We start from the raw sequence: 14,277 nt of genomic DNA, 5'->3' as shown, positions 1-14,277 counted from the left end.
ATACGGAATATTTCGTAAATAACAAGTGTGATCAGATCTTTAGAATGGTACTATATTCGAAAGGAAATTTAAATTATTTTTTAAAACAAAATAAATTATCTTCTGGACAAAATGTATTATTCTACCGGATGGATGCCAAAAATTTTTAAAGAACAAAAATTGAATTTTTAATTTTTAATTAAGGCTAAATTGCCCAATTTAGTTGGTTAAATCGTGATAAATCACTAATTATAGTATTATGGTTATAGTATTATAATCAATAATACGATAATTATTAAGATATTATTTTGCTATCACATTAGCAAAATATCAAAATCTAGTCAACCAAATTAGACTAATTAGACTGTAGGATTTAATTACAATAATAATTTTAAAAATTTGAACCAGAAATTATAATAAATTAAAGTTTTAAAGACTGAAAGTGTAATTTATCCTAGAACTAGAATAAATGAATAACAGAAGTGTTAGCGTGATCATAATTTAATTAATGTGGACTAGCTTGATTGCTGTAGACAAATTGTGCACCGGGTGCACAGAGCAAAATCGTTTCTCCCGAAAACCCCGCATTCCCGCCAAATCCTACCCTTCCCGCCAAAAAAAAAACCCGCGCGCGCGAACCCAAAACCTACCACCGCCACTTTTAAACCCCACACTACACTTTCTCCAAATATTCTCTCTCTCATCCTCATCCATGGCTCCCAAAACCCCCTTTCGTAGGCGAACCCACGCCGCGCCGTGCTCGAACGGAGAAGGAGAAGGAGAAGGAGGAGGAGACGGTGGCGCCGACTCCGTCCGGTGCGACGAGTGCGGCTCCGGCGACTCTCCGGCCGAGCTCCTCCTCTGCGACGCCTGCGACCGCGGCCTCCACCTCTTCTGTCTCCGGCCCATCCTCGCCCGCGTCCCCCAAGGCCCCTGGTTTTGCCCCTCTTGCTCCTCCCTTGCCAAACCCAAGCGTACGCTCTTTCCCCCATCTCTCTCTCTCCCTCTCTCTTATTCCCCAATCTAAAGTGGCGAATTGTCCTTTGTTGGGATGCAGAGTTCCCTCTGATCCAGACCAAGATCGTCGATTTCTTCAAGATCAGGCGGTCCTACGGCGCCGCGGCGAAGGCCGAGTGCTGCCGGCGGAGGCGGAGGAAGGCGGGTGCTTCGGCGGCGGCGAAGACAAAGAAGAAGAGCAGAAAGTTGCTGCCTTTCACCCCCAGCGACGACCCGAATCGGCGGCTCCAGCAGATGGCGTCGCTCGCCACCGCGCTCACCGCCACCGCCGCCGCCTTCAGCAACGAGCTCACCTACGTCCCCGGCATGGCCCCGCGCTCCGCCAATTCCCCCGCTCTCGAGCACGGAGGAATGCAGGTTTGCTCGGAAGGTGTTTGATGAATGTTCGCAGCGAGAATTGTTGCTAAAACACTCTGTTTTTCATGTCTCAGGTGCTATCAAAGGAGGACACCGAAACCCTAAACCTCTGTAGGAGTATGATGGAGAGGGGGGAATGGCCTCCGCTTTTGGTCGTCCACGATCCGCTCGAAGGGTTTGTCTTGATCTCATTCCATCCCACTTAATAATATAATGATTTTTATGAATTGGTGTATTGCGTGAGCAGGTTTACGGTCGAAGCAGATAGATTCATCAAGGACCTTACCATCATAACCGAGTATGTAGGCGACGTTGATTACTTGAAGAATCGAGAGCACGACGATGGCGATAGCATGATGACTCTCCTGTCGGCAAAGGATCCGTCGAAGAGCCTCGTGATTTGTCCCGACAAGCGCAGCAACATCGCCAGATTCATTAACGGCATCAACAATCATACACCGTAAGAGAAATCGTCAGATCTTCAGATAGCAATACTTTTTTCGCGAATATGAATTGTGACACGAATCAATGCGCATTACTTAGAATCGAATTCTCCTTATAAAGTTGTTACGTGCTGCAGTGATGGGAGAAAGAAGCAGAATCTGAAGTGCGTGAGGTTCGACGTAAATGTGGAATGCCGCGTGCTACTGATCGCGATCAGGGATATCGCGAAGGGTGAGAGGTTGTATTATGATTACAATGGTTCTGAACAAGAATACCCAACTCACCATTTTGTTTAGATCATTTGCTTTTGCTAAACTAGTTTAAGTAATGCAAAGGGAAATAGGGAATGCAATTTGTATTGGTTGATTACTTTCTTTTTGGGGGTTGGTTAATGGAGTGTGAATGATTGATTACTCCATCCCAAGAGGGCTTACCATATTGTATTGTTGAATGTTGATCTAACTTGGGACATTCATGTTCTTATCTATGAAAAAGGAAAATGTTAGAGAAAAATGGAAACAAAATAATTATCATTCATTGTTAGTTTGTACCACTCTAAACTTCAATTTATTCCACTATGGTTTAGCGCAATTTTGCTTTGTCGTCCTGTGATTCAAAAAGTTGCATTTAGTTAGCTGTAGCGTGTTTTCACTTATCATGTTGTGTTCAAAAAGTCAACTTATTTACCTGTGATTTTATTTTTATTTTAATGTAAGAACTTTTAGTTAAACATAATACCATCTTTTGATTTTTTAAAAAATTTCATTTTGGTATCTTATTTGACGTTAGATTTGTTTCAGCGGAACAAAAATAAATTATAGAGTAGTTAAGTATAACTTTTTGAGTTATAGGGTGGTAAAGTAAAAATGTACTAAACTGCATGGGGTTACCTTTGTTCTGTAGTATCACCTTCTTAACTTGTGATTGTCAACAAGATTTTTAAATTTTACTTAGTCCTATCTAATTGTACATTAGATCTTAATTTTTTCTATATTAAAATGAGACTAAAACACACACCATAGCTTTGTTATAAAATTAGTTTGTGAATCATGATTGCCTAGTAACTTATGATTGTCAACAAGATTCATTATAATTATTAGAAACTCACTTCATCTAATCTAATTAGTTCATAATCAATGGTTATTTAATAAGAGAGACAATTACTAACCGAACCATGTGCTCTGGTCAACAAGAGGAACCTTCATTTCGACCAGGATTTCTTTTGTTTTTTTTTCCTTCTTTTCAATCTCAGACATGACCTCAGCAGAGTTATTAATCCATGTTCTGATTTGGGATCTTTTAATACTCTATTTTGGTTGGTGTGAACTTTGAATGCATGAACATCTTGTGCAGCATCTAACTCTTTCATTTACGCGATGGGTATCTGATAATTGGTTAATCCGCGAATAAATCCTTAGGATGTGATTATTCACTTGTAGATGAAGTTTGTTATCTTGAAAAGTTGTAATAATTTAGGACCTTGCAATGGATGATCTTTCTGAAGAACTGACCTGTTAATGCTTCTGACATTTTACACATCAGATCTGCCTCCAGATTCGCAGGCAAATGCTTTAAGCTGTATTTAAAGCTGCACCAGGAGGTCCACAGCTTCTTCCTGAATCGCAGAACGGTTTCCGTACGACCAAAACCACACTAGCTGAGCTCATAATACAATAGTATATTGAGAAGATTAGTTTCTTTTAATCAGGAATCATTGTGTCGTGTTACGAGGAGATTAGTTTCTTTTATCAGGAACCATGTTGGCATCAATGTGACCTTCTTGGCTGTGCATAAGATAATTTTTTTCGCTTATGTTGTGCATATTACTTTATACTACTTGTTTCTAGGGCCGGCAAATGAGCGAGCCGGCTCGTGTTCGACTCGCGTTCGGCTCGATATTCGGCTCGCTCGAGCTCGGTTCGAATTAATTTCAAGTCGAGCTTGAGCCTAAATTTAGGCTCAAAATTAATTTCAAGCCAAGCTTGAGTATTACCGGGCTCGCTTGAATTAGGCTTGAAAAGCTCGAAATATATATATGTATATATAGATAGAATTAGTCTACTGTACTATTAAGAGTACTAACCACTTGCTATTAGGTTTTGGGCCCTTGGATGAAGAGATATGCGGTTAGGATGATAGTGATTTCCTAGAGTTCAGTGGGTGGTTAGTTGAATAATATGATCTATCGGGTGAAAATGGTCAAAGGGGTAGATTTAACGGCACAAAATTCGATAGTACTAAATATTTGGTACTATCGATAATATAATAGCCGGACTCTCTCTGTATATGTATATAGTCCGACTATTATAATCTAATAGTACCAATCGTTTTGTGCTATCGAGTTTTTTGCCGTTAGATCTACCTATATATATAGAGTCCGGCTACTATACTATCAATAGTATCAAGCGTTTGGTGCTATTGAGTTTCTGTCGTTAGATCTACCCCTTTGGCGATTTCATCCATTAGATCAGACTATTCAACTACCCACCTCCTCAACCCTATAATCATTTTGACCACACATCCCTTCATCTAAGGGCCGAAACCTAATAATAAGCGGTTGATACTATTAATAGTATAGAAGGATTTAAGTGCCGTGGCACGGAATCGTGCCGGAAACTTGCCGACACGGTATGGCATGGTGCGTACCGAGCCGTGCCGATGCATGCTGGTCAAAAAAATTCTTGTGTGCCGACACATAATAGTATGAAATATTTATTTTCTTTAGCAACAAAATATTATAACTATTTATTATGTCTTTTTATCACATCTTTTAGACTTTATTGAGAAAATTATTTACTAATCTAAAGAATGAAGGGTTTTGAGCTGTGCCATCGGCACTGGGTCTGTATCGTGCCGGTATCTTGTTGGCACGGTAGGCACGGTGGATACTGCCCGTGCCGACGGACATTTAAAACCTTGAGTATAGTAACCTAATTTTATATATATATAGGCTAGGGCTACTATACTCTTTTGAGTATAGACTCCTCTAACGATCGAAAATTTATGAGTATAAAAGGGTCTATAGTAATAGGAGTATAGTAGCCGAACTCTCTCTATATAATTATATATAATATATATTTTAATTATATAAAATAATATATATTATGTATTTTAATTATATGTATATAGAATTTAGATTATTGGGCCTATAAAATCAAACCAGCAAAATCATACTCTAATTGCTCTCTTTTTCTCTCTTTTTCGCTCGCTCACAGAATCGCTTTTCCTATTTTTTTTAATCTTATAATATTGTATTTCATGCATTCATTTTGTATGTTGAGCTATTAGACATTTTTTGTATTGAATTTTAGATAATGTTTTATAAAAATTAAACTATAGATTATACGGTGTTAAGAATTTCAAGCAGCTCGTTTAGGGCTCGAGCTCGCTCGACTCGAAATTAGGCTCGCTCGAGTTCGGCTCGAATTAATTTCAAGTCGAGCTTGAGCCTAAATTTAGTCTTGAAATTAATTTCAAGCCAAACTTGAGCTGAGATAAGCTCGCTCGAGCTCGGCTTGTTTCCACCCCTACTTGTTTCTGATACTATATGACTGATCTGAAGGAGGCTTCAGCTTGATTCTCCAGTAGTTCTTGCTTTTCTGCTTTTCTAAATCAGACCAGGGAAGCTTCCATCTTCTGAACTTCAAAATATAAAAATGTATACATAAAGTTAGAATCATGGGGAGCAGTTACATGATAGCATAGATCTGGTGACCAAATGTATAAGAAAAATACTTTGCTTACAAAATCTCGCAACATTTTATGAACTACACAAGTCAACTGTTGGGTTTCGACCTTAAAATTATAAAATCATGTATTTTTTCACCAATTAAATATCGTCACGTATGCTAGTTTGTAAAGTATTGTAAAATATATTTCTCAGCAGAGCATTACTCAATATATAAAAACTATTGACCCTATGCCTTAAAGATATGCCTAGACATAGATGGTTGTGTACATAATGCTTACATATAAAAACATCTATAGATAATTCATTGTAATTTCTCTTCCTTTTCACTGGATATGTTATGCATATAAAATTTCAATTCTTCAATTAAATTTGCAACAATTGGATAATTTTGTCTAAGCACACTGGCAATAAAAAGATATTAGTAGGGGTAGTAATGGATCTGATCTAGCCCTATCATCAAATGTTCCTAACAAATAAAATAATTGGGCCGGGCTTGGGCCCCTCGCTCTGCTCTTCTCTTTAAGTGACTTATTAGTGTATACAAAATTTCTGCACACTAATTAATTCCACTATTTTTCCTTCTCTCTCAAGTTGTCTACATGAGAGAAGGATTCTGAAGGGATAAAGAATGAGTATCAGCAAAGAATCTACATACAAATCATATAAAATTTTTGGGTCAATTTCATTGGTGCCCCTCTAAACTTCAAAAATATCATAGATGCCCCTATTAATTTGATTATATCATAAATACCCCTACAAAAGCTTACTATCTTTCAAATGTACCCTCCTTATTCTTACTTTTCATCTCTTTATAGAATGCTAAAATATTTAGATTACCATAAATGTAGTGGAAATGTCCATTTTGCCCTTAACTTCTAAAATCTTTTACAAAATAATTTTAGCATGATAATATTTATTTTAAAATATTAAAATAAAGAGTAAAATGCATCATTTTACTGCTGTGTGGTTTGTAAAATAAGATATTTTACATTATTTATTTTGAAATTTAAGATGCGAAAGCACAGAAATTTATGCTAGTTCAAATAAATATATATATATATATATATTATATATATAAAAGAGAAGAGAGAGAGAGAGAGAGAGAGAGTAGGGCTACTACACTTTATGAGTATTGGCCCTTTGTACTTAAAGTTGTTTTCGATGATCGTGGCTTCTGAATCGACGATCCACTCCGTTAAATTATGATCTACAGTATTTGAAATTTCTAAAAAATATTTCGTAATTTTTCGAAATCATAGTAAAGTCCATCAAACGGCATAAACATGAACGGTCAAAATTAACGACGTCCTAAAAATGGATTGATCAGATCTTTAATTTAAATCGGAGTTATTGATCTTTTATCTAGGTAGTGAATAGAATTTTCTATCAAAATTCAACCTATTCCAATTTTTCACCGTTAAACTAGCGAATATTCGATATCGGCCATTAAAAATGTCAATTTTGTGAGCTTTTGATACGTAAGGTAAATGATGTCGAAAAATTATGAAATTTGATTTCTAGAAGTATATATATTATATATATTATAATATATATATATATTATATATATATATATATATATATATAGTGCGGCTAAGATGCTTATTGGAAGCACGGAGGGCCCCGTGCCTCACTTTGTTTTCGATGTTCGCGACTTTCAAATCGACGATCGGCTCCGTTAGACTTGATCTAGAGTATTTGAGTATCTAGAAAATATTTTGAGATTTTTCGATATCATTTGCCTAGTGACCGAAGTGGCTCAAAATCAATGGCTGAAAATAAAAATCTTACAAAATATAATGATATGACATTAAATTTTAGATCAAAGTTATTGATCTTGTTTTATATGGTATAAAAATTTTTTTATCCAAATTTCATATGATTTGGATATTTTTACACCGTTAAACTTGCAACCGCTTACCACGGCTGTTAAATTATTAATTTTGAGCCCCTTCGATCACTAGCAAATGATATCAAAAAATCGCAATTTATTTCTAGGTACTTCAAATACTCTAGATCAACTCTAACTGAGCCGATCATCGCATTCGAAAGTTCGAACATTCGAAAACAAAGTGGAGCGACGGGCTCCGTGCTTCCATAAGCATAAGCCCATCTCTCTCTCTCTCTCTCTCTCTCTTCTCTCTCTCTCTCTCTCTCTCATATATAAATATTATATTATATATATATATATATATATATATATATTGTATCTATACTATAGGTAAATGATATCAAAAAATTACAAAAATTATTTTCTAGAAACTTCAAATGCTCTAGATCAAGTCTACGGAGCCGATCGTCGATTCGAAAATTCTATCATCAAAAACGGCATAGTAGCACGGAGGCCTCCGTGCTCCTGAGAGCACAGCAGCCCTGGACTATATATATATATATATATATAGTCCGGCTGTGATACTATCGATAGTACGAAGCAGTTGGTGCTATCAAGTTTTCTTCCGTTAGATTTACCTTTTTTATCATTTTCATCCGTTCGATTATACTATTCAACCAACCACCCACTCAACCCTAGGGGGCCTACATCATCCTAACCGCACATCTTTTAATTCAAGGGCAGAAAACTTAATAGTATGAAGTCATTGATGCTATTAATAGTATTCCACCTAGTTATATATATATATATATATATATATATATATATATATATATTGAGCTGGAATACTTTTAGAAGCACCAACTCCTTGGTGCTTCTAAGTTTCTATCCCTTGGATCTATTCCTTAATTACTAATAGCTCTTGGATCAAACACTATTCTATCTATCACTACCTACCACTACCTACCATCACCATCCCAACCCTACATCTCTCCATCCAAAGGCTAAACACTCAAAAGCACCACTCCCTTGCTCCCTTGGTGCTTTTGAGAGTATTCTAGCTCAACTCATATATATATATAGAGTAGGGCTACTATGCTCTTATGAGTATTGGGCCTTTCATACTCATAAGTTATTTTCAATGATGGGGCTTCCAAATCGACGATCTACTCTGTTAAATATGATCTAGAGTATTTGAAACTTCTAAAAAATAAATTTCGTAATTTTTTGAAATCAAAATAAAGTCCATCAAACGAGCATAAAATGAACAGTCAAAATCAAATGATGTCCTAAAAATGGATGATCGGATCCTTCAATTTAAGATCGGAGTTATTGATCTTTATCTAGATAGTGAATAGAATTTCTATCAAAAATTCAATCTATTCTAATTCTTTTACACCGTTAAACTAGCAAGTATTTTATACCGGCCGTTAAAAATTGCCAATTTTGTGAGCTTCTGATCGTAAGTTAAATGATGTCAAAAAATTATAATATTTGATTTTTAGAAGTTTTAGAATACTTTATATAATGTTTAACTGTACGAATCGTTGATTCGAAAGCTCTATCATCAAAAATAACTTATGAGTATGAGGGCGATTGTACTCATAAAAGTATAGTAGCCAGAATATATATATATATATATATTGTGATAAAAACTTATCTCTCAATGTAGGTTATTTATAAATTTAAAGTGGTGTTTATAAAGTTATAGAGATGTATAAATTTAAAGGGGTGTTTATAAAGTTATAAATGATTTTGTAGCCAATTAAATATTTAAAGTTGGAATTTTATTTGTCGTTTATTCAAATTGATGATAAGTTAATGTAAAGGTTATTTTTAAAGGTTTCTCTCTTTGACTTATTTGGAAGGGCAGTGAAGAAACGGTTAGATTTTATTGGGTTTTTAGTGATTTAAAACTTGTTAGGCCTCTCATACAGCTTAATACTTGATGGAAATGCTTAAGTTCAGTTATATATTATGTCTAACCTAATCAAGCTTATATAAGCTCACATCTAGTCATAATTATCTGATGTGAGATTATTAGGGTGTCACATACTCCACCGTTTAGCTATTGATGTCTTCGTCAACCCTAAATCTAATAGAAATTTTCCCAAAATTTTTCTATTCTCTATGAGAATTAACTAATTAGTAATTTAGTATAACCCTCTATAATTATTATCCAAAAGATTGGACTGTACGGTAAGAAATTAATTTGACTACAATATTAGGACGGGCCTCTTGAAATTAAGAGTACTTGATAAAATTTAGTTCTGACACCGTATTCTCATCTCATACAAAATAATTCAAAAATAATTTTGAACAGTAATAACATTTCACTACTTTCCACCTACCATTGTACCCCTTCACCATAAATATATACATGTAAAAAGGAAAAAAATATTTACATTTACAATCTATCTATTATTATTATATACTAAAGTCCGTGAAGTTATAGTACTATACTGCCTCGTATTCGCGGACTGTTTTTGTTGCACCTGGTGCACCATAAACCAAAAGGTTATTTTTAGTTCACCCGGCGGATCATAGATCAAAGTTCATGGAGTTATGCTATTGTGCTGCTACATGTTCATAGACCATCTTCGATGTACCTGATGCATCATAGACCGTTGATTGTGTACACTCTATTTTGCATCCTACACACGTGCATGGGTCCAACATCAATTAAGCATAAGTACATGCATTACATTTCTTGCCTAACCCAACAAGGTCTATAACCTAAGACCTCTCCACCTTTCTTTTCCCATTAAGTCACTTGTATTACAACTATCACATGCTGTACACATAATAGAGCCTAACATCTCCCGTATTTTCTTTTACCATTAAGTCCCTAGAGCAAGTGGCAAAGGACTAGATGGTTAGTATCAAAAACCAAAGTTCGAACCCTAGTTGATTCACATTTCTAGCTAAGTTTATTCTTAAATAAAATAAACGAAGCGGGTAGCGTGCTATCTATTTTTCAAAAAAAAATATTTCGTTTGTTTTGATATATAATATTACGTTATATATATGGCAATCGCAATGAGTCGATCGTAAATCTGACTAAACGCGAAATCATATCACTATATAGTTTTACCCCAACTTCTTTTTATTTTTTTTAAAAAATAGATAGCACGCTACCCGCCCCCAACTTTTTTTATATATTAACATTAAATAGACTTCAGTGCCTGGCGGGCCCTAATTAATATATATAACAGCATTTGAAGTGATAAATAGTACCCCTTTTAAAAGGTTAAAAATGGATTAATATTCCCTATACTATAATGATACTGTAAATTAGTTGGTCCTATTTTTTTATTTACACGTTTTTGCATTTGTACTNTTTTTTGCATTTTACCCCTTTATTATTATTATTATTATTATTTTTTGTATTGTTTGATATTTGTTACGAGGCTATTGTAGTGACCTGCCATGCTTATAGTTCCTGTGGCTTTTCCGGGAAGCGTCCGGCAGCCTTCTCGGCCGTCATGGCTTCGGAGGCACGCCACAGCTGCGATGCTGCCTGCCCGTCGGATGCCGACTTCGACGGCGCCGCCTCGTTGCAGTCGGCAAAGTACTTCCCCGAAACGCCCCGCAATGCGGGGTGTGTCGCCACGTAGCACGTCGTCGCCGCGGCCTATAAAGCACAGCAATCAATAATAAAAATTTATACGCTTGTGAATGAAGCAGATAACGTATTGAATAACGTATTAAACTTTTTCTCTAAAAAATAAAAATTTTCTAACTTATAGCTAACTAAACATTAAAGTACTAATGATATATATGAAAGTAGTACGATATTTTAATTATTACCGTATTATCAATCATAAAGTCATTACGTCATCAGTTTCATATTAGCGATAAAATAATATTTAGTAAATTAAAATAGTTATTAAAATTAATGGTAATAATTTAAAAAGTTCTAAATAAAAATTATAATAATTAACATTTGGAAGTTGAAGTATCATTATTATTATTATTATAATTTAGCATAAGCGAAATTTTATTTGTACACCCTAAAACAATTGTAGGTCTTATATTTTCATCTTAAAATTCACAAAAATCTAAATATTTTTTAATCGAAAAAAAAGACACGAGCAAGGAATAGGGACCCTTGAAAGAAAACAATAAAAATTGTATACTCTATTTTAGAGTATACCCGAAATCCCAAATTCGAAATCTTGTTGCTTCACATTTCAACTAAATTTATTTTTTAAAAAATAAACGAAACGAGTAACATGCCAACTTTTTCTTTGAAAAAAAAAAAAAAACTTATACCTAAATATTCAATATTGAAATTCATCGAAAAAAGAGAAGCACCTGTGGAATCGTTTTGAGAAGTCGGGACGCGAGGAGGAACAGCAGATCTGATGAGCGGCGGGGAGTCGTTAGTTTACGATAGTGTTCTAATCAGACGGTAGTCGAGATGTTCTGATCTTACAATACTTTAATTTAAGAAAATTGCTACGATAAGAATGATCTTAGAATAGAGCGGATGTAAGGTATTCACCTTATTTTAGTTTAGAGTGTATTTATAGTATTACTCATGCGCGCGCGCGTGTGTGTGTAAAACTCACCGGTGATGAAGCCGTCGTGGTCGCGGGTGAGTCCGGTTCGGACGATTCCCGGGTGCACGCAGTTCGCAGTTACGTTTGCACCCATCTCCTAATATTATTCCAATTCAATTCCAAAAAAATAAAATAAAACTTAAAGTAAAAAAAAAAAACGAATGGAAAATGGACGGACGAGATTTGCCGTTGGAGTTGGAAGGATTCGAAATCTCACCTTCAATCTCTCCGCCAGCGCTTTGGTGTGGAGGACGTTGGCGAGCTTCGACAGCGCGTACGCTTTTGTGGCATCATAAGCTCTATACATCCAAAAAAAAAAAAAAAAAAAAAAAAACATTTCTTATTGTAATTTCTTTTAATTAAAGGAAAGAATTATATTATGTTCGGAATTACATCTTCTTGCTGGTGAGCATGTCGAGGTATCGCAGCATGTCACCGGAGAACCACCCGTGGATGCCGGAGGAGACGTTCACGATGCGGCCTTCGATCCCGCTCGCCCGCGCCGTCTCCGCCATCGTCTCCAGCAGCAGCTTCGTCAACAAAAAATGCCCTACAAAAAAAAAGAAAAAAGAAAACAATAATAATAAGCTATATACAACATATGTGGAGGGCGCCAAGAAAAACTTTCGATCAGAACATTTCTGTAGAAAACCTACCAAGATAGTTTGTGGCGAACGTCATCTCGACGCCGTCCTCCGACAAGGCGCGATCGTACGAGAACCTTCCGGCGTTGTTTCTGCAGCCGCACGCAAAAAACATTTTTTTTCTCAAAATCAGAATCTTCTATTCTGATACTATATTAAATAAAAAAATACGTATTTTTTACGCACTCGAAAAGTTTTCGGGTGTAAACTCTATGCCACCCATTCTAAAGTTAATAAAAATTCAAAAGAGTGTAAAATTTATATTCCACTTATTTGTTAAATAATATGAAACAATTTTCGATAGTACAAATCGTAGTATATATATGATGTATACATGAGGAGGTTGAGGGGGAGGCGGAGGGAGAGGAATCGGGAGGCGAAGCAGTGGACGGAGGAGAGGGAGCTGAGATCGAGGGGGAGGACGAAGACCTCCGCTCCGGGGAATTCAGCTGCGATGCGAGCCTTCGTCTCCTCGGCAGCCTTCAGGCTCCGCGCCGGCAGCACCAGCCGCGCCCCGCGCATCGCCAGCACGCGCGCCGTCTCCGCCCCGATCCCCGACGTCGCACCTGCACAATAACTATCTATCGTTGCTTACGAGCGTTCGCGAATTTGATTGATTTACAAGGAGTTGCGTACGTATCGTCGTTACCGGTGACGATCGCGGTGATGCAGCGGAGATCGGAACACGCCGCCGCTGCCGCCGCGGTTACGTCCTCGGCGGTGGTCTTCGAGCCGTACCCGCTGGGGCCCGGCGAGCCCATCAAGTACTTCACCGTTTCTAGCATAATTATCTCTTTTTTTTTCCTTAATTTTTTTCTGAAATTTTATTAAATTTTTTTTTGCAGAGAAAGAAGGGAGAGGAGTTACGAGGGGTTTGAGGAGAGTGAGGAATATTATTGTTGAGAAGGCTCGTTTGCGACCAGTAAAGGGAAGAAACGTCAGGGAGTATATAAATACATAGAGGGAGAGGAAGAGAATTTTAGGAAGAGTTTAATTATTTGAAAATTTGGAGAAAGAAATTAAGGAGAGATAAATGCTGTGCAGAAATGTGTAGCTCCTTGCTGTCTCTTTCCACTAAGAACATCTATGGTATCACTCTTGTATCGTATCATTAGTAACAATCCAATTATATATATGGTACCACATCTGCATCGTATCATTAAGTAACAATCCAATTATATATATTTTTTTAAAAAAAATTATAACAAAAATATTTTTTTAATGGCTATGAAAGGACGGATGAATTCAAGGGGAACAATCAAGGGGAACAATCCTATTGATTGGAAATACCACTTCGGTAATATAACTTATGCATTCTATATCTTTTCTTTTCCAGTAGAAAATGATGGGAGACGAGAATAGGGATGCTGAGTCAAAATGAGCAAAAATAATAGGGTATGAATTTAGAGCAAAATTTGATTTGTTTGGAATATGAATAACGTGGTGCCACCATCACATTTTCGACTTTTTCATCCGCCATTTATCATAGAAACTAAATGGCTAAATAGTACATGAGAGCCCTAACTTTAAGATGCAGAATATTTTGATTTTCAGACTGTAATTTATTAACTATAACTTAATTTTTTTAAAAATTTTACAATAAAGTTCTATAATTTAATTTAGTTAACTAGATACGGGTATTTTACCGATGTGATAGTTGTACAACATCTTAATAGTTGATATTTTACGGATTACGATATTATCATCACATCAGTATTACATCAGCAATAGAATCTAATTGCAATAATTT

The 14,277-nt window shown here is 36.1% G+C and overlaps 2 protein-coding genes across 2 annotated transcripts; one reads left to right on the top strand and one right to left on the bottom strand.

Annotated features, from left to right (window-relative positions):
• On the top strand, nt 621-2,340 carry LOC109728623 (histone-lysine N-methyltransferase ATXR6). The gene is made up of 5 exons (XM_020259086.1): nt 621-953; nt 1,037-1,353; nt 1,428-1,528; nt 1,601-1,813; nt 1,934-2,340. The coding sequence occupies exons 1-5, from the start codon at nt 692-694 to the stop codon at nt 2,091-2,093; spliced, it is 1,053 nt and encodes a 350-aa protein (XP_020114675.1). The 5' UTR covers nt 621-691; the 3' UTR covers nt 2,094-2,340.
• LOC109728777 (short-chain dehydrogenase TIC 32, chloroplastic-like) lies at nt 10,683-13,443 on the bottom strand. The gene is made up of 8 exons (XM_020259303.1): nt 13,177-13,443; nt 12,862-13,093; nt 12,540-12,619; nt 12,277-12,433; nt 12,101-12,182; nt 11,893-11,980; nt 11,636-11,682; nt 10,683-10,952 (listed from the first exon to the last, which is right to left on the bottom strand). Exons 1-8 carry the CDS (start codon nt 13,310-13,312, stop codon nt 10,752-10,754), a joined length of 1,023 nt encoding a protein of 340 aa, XP_020114892.1. The 5' UTR covers nt 13,313-13,443; the 3' UTR covers nt 10,683-10,751.

Source organism: Ananas comosus, linkage group 24 (genome assembly GCF_001540865.1).
Source record: "Ananas comosus cultivar F153 linkage group 24, ASM154086v1, whole genome shotgun sequence".
Classification (NCBI taxonomy): domain Eukaryota; kingdom Viridiplantae; phylum Streptophyta; class Magnoliopsida; order Poales; family Bromeliaceae; genus Ananas; species Ananas comosus.
This window is presented reverse-complemented; position numbering and strand designations above follow the sequence as displayed.

Coding starts and splice junctions, on each gene's coding strand:
- LOC109728777 (XM_020259303.1), bottom strand. CDS start 13,312: ATGCTAGAAACGGTGAAGTACTTGATGGGCTCGCCGGGCCCCAGCGGG. Junction 12,183..12,276: donor ATGCTCACCAGCAAGAAGAT/GTAATTCCGAAC, acceptor TTGGATGTATAG/AGCTTATGATGCCACAAAAG. Junction 10,953..11,635: donor TTCTCAAAACGATTCCACAG/GTGCTTCTCTTT, acceptor TGTGCTTTATAG/GCCGCGGCGACGACGTGCTA.
- LOC109728623 (XM_020259086.1), top strand. CDS start 692: ATGGCTCCCAAAACCCCCTTTCGTAGGCGAACCCACGCCGCGCCGTGC. Junction 954..1,036: donor CTCCCTTGCCAAACCCAAGC/GTACGCTCTTTC, acceptor GTTGGGATGCAG/AGTTCCCTCTGATCCAGACC. Junction 1,354..1,427: donor TCGAGCACGGAGGAATGCAG/GTTTGCTCGGAA, acceptor TTCATGTCTCAG/GTGCTATCAAAGGAGGACAC.